The following is an 18,913-nucleotide window of genomic DNA, read 5'->3' as shown; positions in this document are numbered from 1 at the left end:
GTACCGAAATATTTAAAGTACAAATTATATATTCACAAATATTAATGATGATGACTAATAGGGCATCAATACCATTTAAATGGTGAGAAGAAATTTCTTTTTAAAAATTATTGAACTCTTTTTAGTGGAGTACATACATGATTTATAAACGAATTAAGATATAAGAAATGTTTTTATATTCGATCCAGATCTGTGATTGAACTGGTAAATATAGTGGTCGTATATAATCCGGACTGGTATATGTTTTTCATGTAGCATTCTGTCAGATTTTTTACAAACTCATATGTTTCCACAAAATTTGTATTCAATGAAAACTTATTAATTAAAATCCAATAAAACCAAAAAATTCGCTATTAATCCGTGGACCGACACCGATTAAGCTGGTAAAACCATAATTTTAATACCTTTTAAACATTTCATATACTTTACAATACTACAAAAAACTGAATAAACTATTTTATTTGTCATATAAATAAATTTATTGTATTTATGTTATGCATTTTAATTTATAATTTTTGTATTGATCAATACTATTACAATTTAAATGTATATTGTTTATTTATTTTGTTTAGAAGCACACAATGGGTTTACACCTATTAATAAAATTAAAATTAAGATTGATACAATGAGAAATTTTTAATAGATCATGAATGCAAAGAATTAAATTAATTAATGGGTATGTATAGTCTTTATCCCAAAACCCAAAATACCAAATTTTTATCAATGAGAATTAATTTTTTTTTTGTAATTTTAAGAACATTTTGTAAAATAGTCATTTTCATTAGAAGAAGAAAAATAATATTATAGGTATTATTTGTTAGTGTTTCAAAAGGTATTATTTGTTAACTTCTATTTTTGTAGTTGTTAGTATATTTAAGAGTCATTAGATTTGGTAATCATAGTTGGATTAAATATGATTGATCTTGTTTAATATTGTATTCTCGTATAGTTTAAGAAGTCGCTACATATTCTTTTGATTTCTTTATCACAATAATCGTGATCCCACTATATTAGGGTTTTAATTTTTTTATGATAACAGAAAAAAATAAATATGCATAGTTAGTTATTAATCGCATATAGTTAGAATAATTAATTGTATAACTAAAAATATAATAACTTGTTATAGATAGGTCCAACAACCTTATATATAAGGGAAGACCAAAATATAATAAAAGGAAAAAGTCCAAACAACTTTCATAGGTAAATTTTTCAAGACTGCTTCCCTTTTAATAGAATAGATTTTAGAATTCTTGGAAACTCAACCGATAATATTTTTTTTTATCCTCAATATACAGATTCAACTGACTATGTAAACCAGGAAGGAAGCTCTGTAACTATGTGAATGATGAAAGATGATTGTTTTCTAGTATTGTGTGCGATTATATGTCCTTAAATTCTTCGTCCGAGATACATAAATGATCTCCAAGCTAAGGAAGCATTCTTTCAAAAAATTAATGTCTTCAAGATAACACCCAAACGCTGGCCATTATTCTTGTTCTGAAACCATCTTCACCAATTGAGAATAATATGTTTCAAACGTAACAAATAATATTTCATTTGACATATTATTGGTTGGGTTTCCAAATATTTTACAATACATTTAATATAGTAATAATTATTACATATATACGCTGGTATGTAAGCTGAGAATTCCATAGTAAAAAACTCTCATTGAAATTGTTCTAAATTTGGATTCTACTCAAATATTACTCTATTTTTGATCGAAAAATATAGTGATAAACAAAATATAAATGGATTTCTCTATTTATAAAGTAAACTAATATTTTATTTTATTATAAAAAATAGAATACCATTAGAACATTTTTACTTTAAGAACTTTATTTCAGAGTTAAAAATAAAGTGGAGTTGAATATGCTCTTGAAATTTTTTCATGTCACATCAGACATTTTAAGCTTTATTTTCTTCAACAGTTTTGAGTTTTGTAAGATAATTATGCTTATTAAACCGTATGTAGATAGCTGGATGTTGGGGTCAAAATCGGTCACGACAGAATCAATGTCTGAAAGTCCGTAAAAATCAGCATGAACGTTTTTACGAAGATACTCATCGTAAAAAGAATCTCTACAAGGAATCGCGCGATAAAATCTTGTTCAAATCACGATTGAATCGAATACCGGCTGTCCCAAGGCAACATACACATATCTAAACCAGCCACAGTTCTTGAGAAAATCGAAAACCTTGCAACGATCGGACCACAGACAAGCCAAGCACGATCCCTACGCAGCGACCAAGCATGCACACTTCTCAGTCGCTACGTAGCGACCGAGCTCGAGCCAAGCTCGGTCGCTATGTTTCGATCGTTACAAAGCAATCGAGCTTCCCCGAAAGGTCGTTATGACACGAATCCATGCATTCTCGTCTACTCTTTAATAATATCGCCCGAAGACCGTAGCAAACCCATTTCATGTTTCTCGTCATCTGAAGTCATCAATCGAACTTTACGATAAAAACCGAGGAAAGTTTGTTTTTATCAAACGAAGCCGTAATAAACGTTTCGAGTCAAAAGACGGCCCAAAGAGACCTAAGACGTGACTCGAAGCCCACTTACGATTTCTTAACCAAAAGCCCGTAAACCGTATGATGGTTTATGCTTGGTTCGCAAGGAAAGATAAATGTCAAGTTTTCGCGGATAAATACAAAGTTTTGAAAGATAATTACGAAGATTGGGAAAATAGAATATCTCTATTTTTAAGCTATGACAGCTTAAGTGCAGAAAGGGAAAAGCGTAAACCGACTTAGGAGCAAGTATATAAGGAGTCCTAGGCGAGAGGCACCAGGAAAAAGCTTTTTTTCAGAGCAAACTTAGCACTTAGAACGATTCTAGGTAATTTTTCCTTTTTGTTATTCGAGCTGCAACTCAGTTAGGTTTTTACCGTCTTAGGGTTTTTAGAATTAGGAATCTCGCCGACAGCTCTCGTAGCCCAGGCACTTACCGTGTTGTAAACGCTCAAACGAAGATTCGGAAAAAGAACTATCTTGCTCTCTTTTTCGATTTCTTATTTTATTAATGTTCTCGTTTCGTGTTCTGATTGTTTGGCATGTGGTATTAGCAGATATCCGGGACCTCTGGAAAACTAGGGTTCTCCTACTTTCCTAATTTAAATGGAAATCGAGAGTGCAAATTTTAGTTCCCACAGTTTGGCGCTAGAAGGAGGGGAGATACGGATCAATCTAACTCTCAGCCACAAAACGCTTGATCAAAACAATGTCTGGAAATACGAAAGACAAAATCGCAGTTCGCAATAACGCTGGTAAGACAACCCCATCTGCCACTGCGCCTATGGCCAACGCCTATGCAAACGCCACAGTTCTTGAGAAAATCGAAAACCTTGCTGCGACTTTTCGCCACAGGAAGTGCAATGAAACAAGCTCGCGATTTCTCTTTCTAAACATAAAGGGAAACGATAAATCTTATCAAACCCCGTAAGTTTGGCTCATTACCGAACAAAAGAAATCTCAATGCGTAAGGATTTTACCAAAACACGTTTTCCGAAAACATTCCGGAAGGATACAACTGGTTCTCCCAAAAACCGCAGAAACCCCCTAGGTTAATCGCGGAAAAAGGAAGCACAAAAAATCGATTACATAGCTTGGTCGTTACGTAGCGACCGAACACGCACACGGCTCGGTCGCTAGCTCAAGCCAAGCTCGGTTGCTACGTACCGACCGAGCACACACACAGCTCAGTCGCTACGTATCGACTGAGCACACACACAGCTAGGTCGCTACGTAGAAACCGAGCAAGTACACAGCTCGGTCGTTAGGTAGCAACCGAGCTCACACACAGCTCGGTCGCTACGTAGCGACCGAGCACGCACACGGCTCGGTCGCTATGTAGCGACCGAGCTCATGCCAACTCTCCACTCGCTACGTAGCGACCTGTAAGGCCTCAGAAAGGTCCTCCTTTGCAGTCTCTTTTGAATCCTCATTAAAACACTTTTCGTTTAGTCTCAATCGGAGTTTCCGTTGAGATTTTACGACGAAAACAAGTAGGACTCTTCTTGGTTTGCTTCTACTCACTATGTAGGGACCTGTCAGACCTCCACTCGCTACATAGAGACCTGTCAGGCCTCCAAAAGGTCCTCCTTTGCGTTCTCTTTTGAATCCTCATGAAAACGTTTTTCGTTTCGTCTCAATCGGAGTTTCCGTTGAGATTTTACGACAAAACCAAGTAGGACTCTTCTTGGCTTACTTCTACTCACTACATAACGACCTGTCAGACCTCCAGCTCGCTACATAGCGACCTGTAAGGCCTCAAAATTCTCCTCCTTTGTGTTCTCTTTTGAATCCCGATCGGAACGCTTTTCGTTTCGTCTCAATCGGAGTTTTCGTTGAGATTTTACAACGAAAACAAGTTAGACTCGTCTAAACTCCTTGGCTTGCTCGCCCTTACCTCCATCTTTGCGTTCTCCTTCGAATCTCGATCGAAACATCTCTTCTGTTGTATCGATTGGAGTTACCATTGAAACTTTACGGTGAAAAAAAAACGCAAAGACTTGTTTTCTCGCATGGATTCAAATTATTCGTATAAACGGCAATGGTAAACTCCACAACTTAGCTGCCTCAACTATACGATTACATTGAACCTTTTTTTAATAAAAATCGACGTCGTATCTGAGGAGAAGATAACAGTCTAGTTCGGAAGATATATGTCAAGTTTCAAAGGATAAACAGCAATATCGAAAATGGCGAACATACACGAGAAAAGGAAGGGGAAATAAGTTAGCAAATCTGAGAAGAGACAAAACTGCATATTCGGGAGAACTAAGGTATTTTCGACTTGAAATTTTTGAAATCAGACTTGGAATTCTCGTAGGAAATTATTAAGAAATAAAAATGCCTTTGAGACTGCCATAGAACTTTAGGGAACGTAAAACCTAGGTGGATAGTTTAGCGAACTAAGTCTTAGGCGATTTTTCCTCTCTCGATATATCGTTTCATAACTGTTCAGCCAGATCTTGCAAACCGATCTAAACTTTCCGAAAATCGAGAAACGATCGCCACACATATCAAGCTCGCTTCCTAAAGAGCGAAAAAAATTAGAGACATGAACGTCGTCTTAAAACCGATTCGTTACTAGCAATTTTCTCGAAACTGACATATTCCAAGTCGTCAACGTGGGAACAACCAAATCACAGTCCAAGCGTCGTCTTTAAATCGTCTCGGATTATCGATCATTCCAAACCGAAGAAGAAGAAACGTACACAACCCTTCAAAGTATCGGTTCAACTGTTTTCTTTCGTAAAAAAAAGGGGAGTAGATATGTATACTATACTCATATACTCCCAAACTTCAAAAACTCTTGCAAATCTTCAAGAAAACGATTTCGTCAAAACAAATCATCCCAAATAGGCAAACGACAATCTAAAATTCTTCTAAACGCTAGCAACATATCCAGACGATCATGAACATAATCTCAAAGACTATACATCATTTCTTGTCGCAATCATGCGTACAGAAAACATTTACCAATATCAAACTGATACTCGACGATTAGCCAAATTATTGAAGCCTTTTCCGGCTTTAGAAAGCTAATTTTGTTTAAAAATTTATACGAGAAATCTTCAATCACCAAAGCATTTCTTTCAGTTTCCGTTGTACCAAGTGAGTCATGAAAAAGCATCGAAAACATTTGCGACGAAGAAAACACGAGAATAGATGTAGCATCGTGCACGTTAAAAGGAGCACTTTCCTCCTGATGGTTAGCTAGATCCAGAAACGAATGTGTCATGAGAATCCTCTCAAAAAACCTATGAAAAATGTTATGCGACTGGATCGTATTGAAATAAACTTCGGTAACACTCAATAAGTAACTCCAAGCAACTTTCACCTAAGATCGATGTGACCAGACGGGCTTTCTGCGGGCTTTGATGTCGATCGATGTCAAGATATGAACATCAATCGATTATTCCTCTCCAATATCGACCGATGGTCGAGTTCGATGGTCATTTCGGATGCTTTCTCCAAATATCTTCAAAATATTCCAAAATCATCACTTATACCCAAATCACTCATGGTCTTATAAATATATTAAATAAAATTTATAATATAATAATTATTAGTAAAAACACCTATAAATCATGGATGAAAATGGGTCAAATCTATGGTCTATCAATAACTTTCTCCACTAAAGTCGACTGATGGCCGGCAAGAGATACGAATCTCCATATTGCACTAATAAGATTACCCACTATTACCGACTAAAGTTTTCTTTAGTGCCATCTCTTCATCACACAGAGAGAAATAACTTATTTATGATATCTTGAAACAATGTGATATATGGCACTAATAAGATTACCCACTATCATGGTGTGCTGCACTCTAATCATATTCATACACCTAAAAACTGTGCCCGTATACATTGTCATAAGCACTTAAGATCATCCCTCCGGCTGAGTGGTGAGTCTTCTAACATTTACCAGTCCGTTATTGTTGGGCATAAAATAACTAAAATAAATAAATCTATTGCTTAAGAGTACAACACCAGCCTCCTGCATTAGGCTTTTGATTATTGGGTCAGACAATGTTCTCCTCTTTACTAATAAAATATATTTTTTTCTAAAACTAAAGAAATGAATTTAGATAAGAACGAATTTTCCTACATCTAAATAAAAAATGAAGTAATATAATATCTAAAATTAACGGAAAAAATTCTAATATCCAAATATGTAGAAATCAAAGTTTTCACTGACGAAATTTGTTCTAGAAGAAAGGGTAACTTTTTCTGAAGGTCCAAATTCTCTGTCTAACTACACAACACACAAAAAAGCCAAAAAGACGAAAAGAGATGTGAAATAATGATTTCAGACTGATCCCTATGAAAGCCTGCCTATTTACCCCTTAAAAGGATCAAGCCAGACGTAATTCAATTTACAAAGAGTTGAACAAGAGATCAAACTGCTTTTGCAACGTTCGTTTAGTAATCAGGTACAACCAATAGAAAACAAATAAAAGTGAAAGTAAATACTAAAGTTTCTAAGTGTATAGAGTTTTGCGAAAACTTCTCCTTTTCTTCTTTGTCTCAGCCTTGTTTATATAGTTTCTCAAAGTCGGCTGAGTTCCTTTCCGTACAGATCTGTGTCTTCCATTTTCTTCTATCTTTCCTTATTTTTCGGGATAGGAGTGTATCCTTCCCGAAAATATTCAATTATCATGTTTTCTTCCAGTATCCTCTCCAATCAAGATAAATTGTCATTGACATTGGCCTGCTTCTTTTCCTAAGTTGTAAGTAGGCTGTGTCGGACAGAATTTACATGAGAACATGATGAAAAGAGGAATGAGCGATGCGAAACAGTGAGTCATGGGCGATGCAAAAGAGTGACATGCATGGTTGATGAGGAAGAGTGAGAGGCATGATAGCGATGAGGATTTGACGATGAGTGATAGGCCATGGATTTTATCCACTTTTAGCTACAGTTTATAATGGTTTTAATAACTAATATTATGTTTTAGAGGTTATTTTGCATATTTATAAGATCAAGAGTGATTTAGAAGAAAGTGATGATTTTGGAGATAATTGGAGAGAGCATCCGAGCTGACCATCGAGCAAGACCAATGGTCGATATTTAGAGACAATAATCGATCGATGCACACCTTGTGACATCGATCGACAGCGATGCTCGCAGAAGCCCGTTTGGTTCTAGCCGACATAGAGCCCAAGACTTCACTAATTTACAAGATTACCTGACGAGTTTTTAACCTAATATTTATACTTTGCCAAAGTGTTTTAGGCAAAGTGTGCTTTCTTGTTTTCTAGTTTTCACACCAAAAGATTTTCTAGGATTTTAGTAGAATTGGAGAGAAGATCCAAGCAGATTTGTGATTGGAACTCCATTATTATCTATTTAATATCTATGCAATTTTTATACATCATTGTTGTTATGAATTGCTTAGTTATGTATGAGTAGTTCTTCTGTTAGATTTAGGATTATACCTATAGAATGGGAAAAGCTATTGGAGAATTACCTATGGAGGAGGAACGAAGGCGTCACTGATATTGAAAGATACGCAGAGAGGTTCAGACAATCAGTTGATGCATGATTAGCTCTTCCTTTCGAATATAGTAACTTAGGAAGAGAAAACGGTACCATAAACCTCGTCATTAAAAAAAGAAGATGAAAAAAGAAAATTTTGACCTTTCAATTGGTTTGATAGCCATGGATGTAACTATTCAGAGTAGGTTATAGCTCTTTATATAGGAAGAGGATCAAGGGGAAGAGGAACGGAACCTTCAAAAAAAAAATTAAAGATCATCATTAATTGATAAGAAGTGGCTCAAAGTAACTGAAAATTCAGAGAATAGAACAAAGAGGACGAAGTGGAAGAGTCCTGAAAGATGGACTCAAAGCTTCAGAGGAAAAAGAAAGGTTTGTCGACATCGTCTTCCTCCAGTTAAGTTTTCTATTTTCATTGTAAAATGAAATTAGTTGTTTCAGTTTTTTTCTTTCCAGAAATGTATATTTATTCATAATTTAAATTATTTTATCTATCTTTTGAGATACGTCAAGCTACATCTTTGATGGTGGTGTAAAGGTGAGTATAAGACGGTGACGTCAACGACAGAGATCGCTTCAACAAAAGAGACTCTGGCTTCTCTCGATGTCCTCTGCTTCTTCTCCGAAAACGCCAGCCAACCTCAGCCAAGCTCGATTTCCAAGCCGCCACATTTATCTCCTTCGTGGTGTCTTATGGTGATTGAATCCGGTTTGTCGGGTTCTCAGCTTGATTCAATCCTCTGCATTGTGTCTCAGCTCAAGCTTCCTCGTTGTGATTCTTGTCAGAGAAAAAATTGCTAACTTTGACATTTTTCATATCTGGTTCCTCAACTTTTGTATCATTTTGAATTTGATCCCAATACTATTTAAACGTGCTGATTGCTCCTCAATTTTGTCACCAATATTCCAAATTTGTATTTTAGCCCATGTGATATGCAAATGAATACACGAATAACATATATCCAGCTAAATGCAACAAGACACTTCAAATCATTAAAATCATAGAGTCTTGAATCACTTACTTTTCACTTGAATCCCAAATGAATCACTCGTGTTTATGCTAGAAAATTTCAGTTGATATTAGACGATATTAGTCGTTCAAATATTCAAACTTGCAAATGTATGTTAAAACCTATTCGGTGTACAAATGACCTGTGTACATGTGAGTTTTCATGACACATTGTACATGTTGACAGTGAAATATATGTGTACACGTTGATAATAACGACCGTAATAATATTTAAACTTGAAAATGTATGTAAAAATATATTCCGGGTACATTGAATCGTTGTACAAGTGAACTGGTGTGCATGTGAGTCAATCTCCAAGTTGGTAGTAAAAAAAATTGGTTTTGATTAAAAAACAAATTTCACAATTTTGCCTACAATTTTAATTTGGACAGTTTTAGCTATAAATTTGCTAATATAGTTACATAATTAGTTGTCAAATTTTTTATAAAAAAAATTACCTATCACAACAAACTGATGTTACGGTTTGAGAATGTTTAAGAAGTAGACGTAAAACATTTTAGTTGGAAAACATGATTTTAGCGATTTGATGGAAAATGTGATTTAAAATTTTTGGCGAAAATGTGATTTTGTGGTTTTACCAGAAAAAATTTAATTTAATAGATTTTGACAAGAAAATTTGTGTTTGGTTTTGACTTCAAAACGTGATTTTGGATTTTTAACCAGACATTTAAGTTGGCAGAGACAGAATCTTTACTTTGGACAGAGGCACATGTTTCAACCACACAAAGGACAGTTGCACATAGGGAGGGGGAGGCTACTACACTGCCTACCATTCTGGCAAGATGGTATTTTACAGATGGATCAAGGAAGGATAAGGAAATTCTTTCGGGGCAAGATTGGTATAATATATTGGAAGGTTTTGATTGATTGATGGGGGCCAGAAATACTTGAGCTAGTTTGTCACCTCTTCATTCAGAAGTGGAAGCACTCATATGAGGAATGTAATGTATGAGGAGTTTACATCAGTTTCAAGTCACATTTGCAATAGGTTGTTCTCAATTGGTGAAGATGGTTTTGGAACCAGAAGAATTGCCAGCATTTGCAAGCTATTTGGAAGATATCAAGATCCTAAAAGGAAGTTTCTACAAGTCAAACATCATTCATATACCCGGACACAGAATTCAAAGGCGGACAGTCTCGCACAGAGTTCAAGGATACAACCGTCGTTTGTAGTCCACATGGATGCGGAGTTTCAAGCTTGGCTGTAGAGTCTTCATGAATCTGTTATGTTGATGACAAAAAAAAGAAAAAAGAATGTGATTTACGGTTTTAGTGAAAAACATGATTTTCTGTATATTGCTTTAATAATATACATTCTAGACAAATGAGACTGTGCATATGTACACATATAAACATATACACATGTACATATGATCAATTATAATTCTTTATTATAATGTCATATAATTATTATTTTTGAATAATTAATCTATTACAATTTCTCATTGTAAAATTTGGCGAATTCGAATTATAAAAGTTTAAACTAATCCCTTTTTCTTCCAAATTTTGGGTCATATCGAACTGATTTCAGTCTTCAGCTAGACATGAAGGATATCGTGTTACATTGTCAATTTTTGCAGCAATACTTTTGGAGATAAACGCAAGACTAAGTTTGATAACGATCACATGTCCTAATCCTATAATAACTTGTGTTGATCTCTCATATAGTTTAGCGAACAACATCTAAGCTTGCTCATGTTGTACACATGTACGCGTATTTTTGTCTATACCCTAACAAATTTGTTGTTTTTGATTGTTGATATTTCACTATTTTAATAAGTTTTAAAACCTGTTTTTAATTCAATTTAGTCATATAGATTGCATATTAGGTGTATACATTGCATTTGTATATCTATTTGCATTTGATGGGTTTGGAGTCCACAATTGAAAGTTTGGGATTAAATTAAGAGGCTATCCCTGCAATTTGCAAAGTTAAGAACCGAACAGAAAACATCCAGAAGTTCAAAAACACGTTCGTGTAATCATGGCGAAAAGAGAGCCAAAGGTTGCGTCTTCAGGTGATGATGCAGGAGCACATCGTGGCTTGCACAGAAAGACGGAGGAAGAAGCGCATCGTGTCTTGCAAAGAAAGACGGAGGAAGAAGCTTCACGGCGGAGAATAGGCATTCGCGGATTGTGTGTGAATCAAGAGGAAGAGAAACGTGGAGTTGTTGCAGTGGCGTAGGAGAACAAGAAACGCCGTGATAGAGCAGATTCATTGGCTTGGAATGGTGAACACAAATTTCAAAACACGAGTTGCAAATTTTAAGAAAAAAAATTCTTCATCGAGAAAGATGAAGAAGTAAGATCTGTTCTAATTTTTTTTAAATTTTTTTTAATTGATAACAAATATAAAAAGAAACCAAACAAATTGTCTCTAGTTTTAATTTGGTCATAGAAAACTAACTTAGTAGCCATAACTGATCCACATTGTAATAAAAACTTATAAAGTAGCCTAGAATGTAAATCATTTGATCTTATATTAATATTTTTCTTTTGTCACAAACGTATTTTCATTTTGAAGCCCATATACAGTATAGTAGTTAAGTAGTATAATCCGGCCATAAAATTGGGCCCCAGACTACTGAATCCGATCAAAACCCTAACTAAATCTTACACTATCAGAATATATAAGCCTCGTTTCTTGTTAGCTCCATTTTGTCGTCTCTTCTGAATAAACCCTAGAGAGAGATTCACTCCTCAAACCCTAAACCATGGCTGACGGACTCGTCTTGAAAGGCACCATGTGCGCCCACACCGATATGGTCACCGCTATCGCCACCCCCGTTGACAACTCAGACATGATCGTCACTTCTTCCCGCGACAAGTCGATCATCCTCTGGAAACTCAACAAGGACGAGAAATCCTACGGTGTTGCTCAGCGCCGCCTCACCGGTCACTCTCACTTCGCGGAGGACGTTGTTCTCTCCTCTGACGGACAATTCGCTCTCTCCGGCAGCTGGGATGGTGAGCTTCGTCTCTGGGATCTTGCCACCGGAGCGTCCACGCGTCGTTTCGTGGGACACACGAAAGACGTTCTATCTGTTGCTTTCTCCACTGATAACCGTCAGATCGTGTCGGCTTCCCGTGACGGGACGATCAAGCTGTGGAACACGCTTGGTGAGTGCAAGTACACGATCTCCGACCAAGGTGAGGGACACAAGCAATGGGTTAGTTGTGTTAGGTTTAGTCCTAACACGCTTGTGCCTACCATTGTATCTGCTTCTTGGGATCACACCGTGAAGGTCTGGAATCTCGCGAACTGTAAGCTTAGGAACACCCTCGCTGGCCATTCTGGTTATTTGAACACTGTGGCTGTGTCGCCTGATGGTTCGTTGTGTGCTAGTGGCGGGAAAGATGGTGCGATCTTGCTTTGGGATTTGGCTGAAGGGAAGAAGCTTTACTCTCTTGAGGCTGGCTCGATTATCCACTCTCTTTGCTTCAGTCCCAATAGGTACTGGTTGTGTGCGGCGACAGAGAATAGTATTAGGATATGGGATCTTGAGAGCAAGAGTGTTGTTGAAGATTTGAAGGTTGATCTTAAGGCTGAGGCTGAGAAGTCTGATGTTTCTGCTGGAACCGGAAACAAGACAAAGGTATATCAGTTGTCATATAACTCTCTTGTTATAGTCTGTTTCGGTAATGATTGATTCCAAGTTTTGTCATTGTTGAATAATCTTAACTCTGTGCATTCATTTCTATTAAATTAGACATTTCTCATGTGTAGATATGTCTGAATGTCATTCTTGTGAGGAACCTAACCAGTTAGCTCTTGTCTCTGATTTAGTAAGATTGCAATGTCTGAAAGTTACTTATTCCATCTGCATGGTTTTTTTAACTCTGTTGGTTACTCTGCGAATCTGATTTCAAATGTTTTTGGTATGAGATTTGACATAGTTGTGTATGTTTCTAATGTGGACGCAAAATGCAGGTGATCTACTGCACAAGCTTGAACTGGAGTGCAGATGGAAACACATTGTTCAGTGGTTACACAGATGGAGTCATCAGGGTTTGGGGTATTGGTCGTTATTAGAGAGAACACTGGAATCAATTTCCTATAAGTTATTTTTTATTCTCCTATTTCTCGATTGGCTCTTCTGTGTCGGTGTTTGAGATTAAATTTTTTCTCTTTTTTTCCCGAACCACTCACAAGTATATGATATTGATCCATTGATTCTCTTTTTCATGTTTGGTTTTTACACTTGCACCACATAGAAAATCTCAAAGGAATTAAAGATAGAGAAGTCTGAAAACATAAGACCATATCTATTACCTACGTGAAAAGACGTTCTTGCAAGTTACACGAAGCACAATGGACTATTAAGGCAATCATGTTCCACCTCTCCAACCAAATGTGACTCTGCTAAAACGTGTTCTTCCAGCGACTTGGTATTTTGTAGGCGGATGGACTGCTCCTGTGTTCCTATACTTCACTTTATCTTGTAAGCGGATGGACTGCTCCTGTGTTCATATACTTCACTTCATCCTCTGGCATGTGAAAAAGTTGGTCGCATTTAATAATAGAGAACGCATCACCTAGCCTGTTCTACTGGAAGTACACTCATTTCCCCATCTCTGAAACCAAGCCCTACCACCACATTTTCAAATCCTGTAACAAAAACAAGTCATGAATCAAGAAATCCCAGCTGTTCGCTTTCAGCTACAACAAGAGAGGAATTCCTGCTAAGTTACAAGGGAATTGACTCAAGTATTAAATCTGATTCGTGGTTGTTTGGAGCATGACTTTTATGTGTAACCACAGTTCAAAAGTTATGATTTATGAACTTCTTTATGCTTAAAGTCACCAAACGAGTCAATCAGGAATGACTCAATAATCGAAAATTGAATCATTATCGAATTTGCCGCTTCAAGTAAGAAACCAAGTTTCCTTACGCAGCTTTTAGGTTCATTAATCACTCAGCTGTACAGTGCAATGCTTCAATTGCTATGTAGTTGTTCACATTTCCAAGTCCAAGAATAGCTATGACAAGATCTGATGGCTCCACAAGCTAGAACTACTTGTCCCCTTCCATATCATGCTTGTTTTAATAGTCTGAATAATCCTCTTTTCTGGATTGTATTTAAGATCGGTGTATAATTTCATATTACATCTCAGGGTTTTAAAATTTACTTAAAAAATCATCTTCATAGTAGTTTGGGTTGCATTTTATCTTTACTCTTTTCATTTTCTTTCTCGATCTTGAACTCAGAAATAAATATTTTGTTTCATCATGATTTCTAATAGATAGTAGTGTATGTTGACACAAAATATAGATTTAATAACTCATACTCCCTCCGTTTTTAATATAAATCGTTTTAAAGCTATTCACATAGACTAAGAAAATTATTAATTTCTTATATTTTTGAAACAAAAACATTATTAATTATTTACCTAACCACAATTCAACCAATAGAAAAATAGAAGATATATTATCATTGGTCAGACAACATTAATTATTAATAAATATTACATAGAAAACCGAAAACGACATATAATTTGGAACAAAATTTTTTTCTCTAAAACAACTTATATTGAAAAACGGAAGGAGTATCACTGAAGTAAGCTTATCTTTTTATTTACGTCCCCAGAAAACACTTGAGTTAAACGTGATTGAATTGAAACATATATTAGATACTCCTAGAAACATATTCAATGGAGTAGTAGTGGGGTTTGTAGAGCAGAACATTAACCGCTTATATTTTTGGCAGTGAAGATGTAACATCCGCCCCTTCCCATTTCCAACCGGGGTTCCTGGATGCGGGATTAAGGACACACATGTCTACTTCCCGACATCTTCGTGTGTCTTGTTACTGGTCCCATGAATTTCAGGTGCATTTCCTTTGTTACCATCGTCGCATCCACTTAAGGTTCTGTAAAAAGGGAGGGGAAAAAGAAGGGTGAGTATGAATACTCAGTGAAGCGATTCTAGACCAGTCTCCCCAATGAGCCTCTATACAGCTCAATGCGAAACGAGAACTGACTTGCCACTACACTCAATTCGATGCAACTTACTTAACCAGTTACTACAGTTCCATTTCACGAAATCAAGCAACGTAATGAACTCAGTCATCACCCAATTCACATTATTAGATTTAAGACTTCAATCATTCTAGAACTCTATGAGGTACACAGCTCAAGCGGTCTAACCCACCCCTTTTTTGCTGCATTCCTGTGAAGCTGTCTGCCCTGGTACACTCAACATCTGGTTCCCTTGGATGCAGTCTACCCCTTGCAGTGTATTACGGCCCCTTCCCGCCAAGACTCGACGTGACTCAATCTTACCGACGCCTCTATTCTTATCCCACCGTTTTTGAACGCTACGGCCGCGCGTTTCCTGTCTACCCACCCTCTTCCCTGTGGCTTATAATTCATTCAATCATCTTTTCCTTTTTCTTATTCTTTCCTTTTTCTTATCCCTTACTCATTCATTCTTTCCTTTTAGACGCCACCCGTTCTCGGTGTCACACTCAATTCATTAAGCATCCATTCACAAAGGTCCTTCATTCATCTATCCAGACCCGTTAACGTTGACTAATATCCTACGTTTAATTCTTTCTAAGCATCCTAGCTCTCAACCACAATCAAGAATATAACATCGACCAATCAATCATTCGTCATCCAATCAGTACATACAGTTCATTTAAAGTCTTTAATCAGTATGAGCGTTCTTATGCAGTATGACCTAACAACCTAGCATCAATCAGGATCTACACAATTCTAGCTCCTCATTAAACAATATAAAATATCATGAACGAGATCTGGGTAAAACACCTCACCTTAGCCTAGACCTGGATCTGAAAATAGGAGGTAAGAGAAACGGGATCTGAACCAGGACACCACATGGCCACCACCACCACTTGCGGCTGCTCACGGCGAGGAGAGAGTGTCGGCCGGGAGAGAGAGATCACGCGAGGAGGGAGAGAGAGGCGCGGTGAAGAGAGAGAAAGAGGAGAGAGATTGCGCGAGGAAAGAGAGAGTGCTCGACGGCTAGGGCTTTATATCTCCGGGAATTCTCTGCAGGGCTTCGCTTCTAAACTTCTGATGAAGGAAAAGGGAGGTGGAGACTTGCTTTTATAAGGAGAAGCAAGGAAAAATCCTAGGGTTTTCTAGTTGGGCTATAGAGAAACCAATACCCTTTTAAAATTTTAGTTGGGCCAGTTTTGGGGTGTTACAATTCTCTCCCTGTTAATCGGAATTCGTCCCAAATACAAAACATCAGACTTCGAACTTAACATCCCAAAACCGGAGGTGAATTTTTAAACGCATTCAAGGGGAGCACACATAAGACATCCTACTTTGCTCAATATCATTTAAAACCAACAGTGAATTTCAATAAATGAAATGGAGTAGGATTACAATAGTTTAATAAAACTCAAGGCACCGCCCAAATCTGCGAATAACCTTATAACCAGAAATGAAAGCTAAAACCAAAACGTAAATAAAGAAGGTTGTGTCCTACTGGCTGACTCAGGAATCACAACTAGCCACTATGAGCTGGAGACTTTTGCCCCGCCTCCGGTTCAGGACCAACCACGCGGCCACTCCCAGTCGGCGACGCCGGGTCCTCTTCCCACTCTGAGTCTTCCGATGGATCTTCTTACACTTCCACTTCCTCCTCAGAGCTCGAGATGGCGACAACCGACGGGTAAGTGTCCGTTCGGCCTCCATTGCCTGACCGGGCATCTGGTTCACCAAGGCAAATTTCCATGGTTCCAACACACCAATCAGCTTACCCTGAATTTCCTCACGGAGTCCTGCCTTATACCACCGGCACCAATCCTCCACTGTCTTTGGCTTGCATCTTTTGGCTGTCTCCAGGAATTCTTCAGTGTACTCTCAGACTGAGCGCGGTCCTTACTTGGCCTGCATCAGTGTCCCACACCTGCATACCCCGGTTATGGTCCTTAGGCGGTCCGCATCAATACTGGGAATCTTCCTCGGGCGTCCATGCTTCCTTGTTGGCACACTGTCCTCCATCCTAATCGGTCCAAGACCTTCCCCTATCAACCCCGACTTCCTTGGGCGTCCACAACTCCTCATGGGCGGTGTCATTTAAACTTCAGGTGCAAACTGGAAGGTCCCATTACCCTGGTACAACTGCCTATACTCAGCTGTCCGCTGGGAATGGGGCATCAGTATTCGATGCCTCACGGTCGTCTCCCGGATGTGGGCGTTCGGCTGCTCCAAGAACCCCATTTCCTCCTCGTCCGGGAAGAGGGCAGGTACCATGTTACTCCAAGCGTCACAGCAGGGCTTGCGGGCGTACGCCCTCGTCCCCTTTGGTCCATAGCGCAAGCGTCTTTCTCCGAACTTGTGATGCACTGGTGAAGACATCCTGCAGTGTAAAAAGATCTGCTCATAAACATAATAGCAGTCATGAATATATGGCCGTTCTCAATCATTTCTCAAGTCTATAGTGCTGCATGAGCATTGAATGAAATAATATCCCGGTGTAGTCCTTATAATCCTTTTTTCCTCCCGAAGATCCAATATCCCTATTAGTACTTCCCGTTTTGCCCCAACGTGATCCTCTATCATCTTTGTTAGCATCAACCTTTTTGCTCCATGGTGATCCCCCATCATCCTTTTTACCCCAAGACGATCCTTTTTACCCCACAATGGTCCTTACTACCATCAACCTTTTTACCCCATGAAGACCTAATATCCTTATTAGTATATCCCATTTCGCTCCAAAGCGATCCTCCATCGTCTTTACTAGTATCAACATTTTTGCTCCATGATGATCCTCCATCATCCTTTTTACCCAAGATGATCCTTAGCTTAGCCACCACCATCTGAAATCGGTTTTCTCCTTTTGTCCAGCCCCCCCCCCCTCCCCATTGGCCGCCCTCGGTTTCGCTTCTTCCCTTGCTGATGGGGCCCACGCCAATGTGGTGGGGCCCGCGTCCATGTCTCTTTTTTTTATATGGGAACGAGTCTGACTGTAATATCATAATGACACATCGCTATTTTCCTGCAGAGATATCTATTTCGTGGAGCTATCCACGCCTCGGTCTTGCGTTTGGCCCTAGTCCCCTGGCCTTTCCGGGCTAGCGTGGGGTGGTGCTGCCGGCAAGACATATCACCTCAAGCTCGTATGTCCAACCTTCCATTCCTCCTTAGCCTGTCGTGCTAGGCAACTGATCCCACTGTATACTTGTCTTACAACTCTTTGCTAATCCCTTCATGAACCTCTAAAACTCCACTACACCGCGGTTCGAATACTTTTTGTTGTTCCAATCTTGGCGAAGCCTCTGAGCTGATCGATTTCTCTTTCAATATTGACTACAACAAGTCCAACAGAACCATATGGGAATAATGAACAATGGCGGAAACGTTGATCCCTTAAGTTAGTATTAAGGGACTTTAACCTGGCTCTGATACCAATTGTAGCACCCGCCCCTTCCCCATTTCCAACCGGGGTTCCTGGGCGCGAGGTTAAGGACACACATGTCTACTTTCCGACATCTCTGTGTGTTCTGTTACTGGTCCCATTAGTTTCAGGTGTGTTTCCTTTGTTACCATCGTCGCATCCACTTAAGGTTCTGCAAAAAAAGAGGGAAAAAAGAGGGGTGAGTATAAATACTCAGTGAAGCGATTCTAGACCAGTCTAGAAATTTCAATATCTGTCAACTATTAGGTAATTATTTGAATATTGTGTCCTTAATTTTATTCATAAACCAATATATATACATTTTGGATTAAACATATACTAGATTTTGACATGTGCATTAAATCAAGAAATTTTTTTTCTGTTAATAAAAATATTAATTTGTTTATTAGTTCATAATAGAAATGACACATCTATTTGTTCATCTATAATTGATAAATATTTTGTGACCCGTATCAATAAACCAAAGAAAATT

At 38.1% G+C, this 18,913-nt stretch overlaps 1 protein-coding gene across 1 annotated transcript; it reads left to right on the top strand.

Annotated features, from left to right (window-relative positions):
• Positions 1–11,679: 11,679 nt before the first annotated feature.
• Positions 11,680–13,248, top strand: LOC125609223 (receptor for activated C kinase 1B). The gene is made up of 2 exons (XM_048780363.1): positions 11,680–12,642; positions 12,978–13,248. The coding sequence occupies exons 1-2, from the start codon at positions 11,761–11,763 to the stop codon at positions 13,077–13,079; spliced, it is 984 nt and encodes a 327-aa protein (XP_048636320.1). The 5' UTR covers positions 11,680–11,760; the 3' UTR covers positions 13,080–13,248.
• Positions 13,249–18,913: the final 5,665 nt, after the last annotated feature.

Source organism: Brassica napus, chromosome A5, assembly GCF_020379485.1.
Source record: "Brassica napus cultivar Da-Ae chromosome A5, Da-Ae, whole genome shotgun sequence".
In the NCBI taxonomy this organism is placed as follows: Eukaryota; Viridiplantae; Streptophyta; class Magnoliopsida; order Brassicales; family Brassicaceae; genus Brassica; species Brassica napus.
This window is presented reverse-complemented; position numbering and strand designations above follow the sequence as displayed.

What these genes read in the sequence shown, in the direction of transcription:
- LOC125609223 (XM_048780363.1), top strand. Translation starts at nt 11,761, where the DNA reads ATGGCTGACGGACTCGTCTTGAAAGGCACCATGTGCGCCCACACCGAT. An exon ending in GAACCGGAAACAAGACAAAG is followed by an intron (nt 12,643 to 12,977) that starts GTATATCAGTTG and finishes CGCAAAATGCAG; the next exon opens with GTGATCTACTGCACAAGCTT.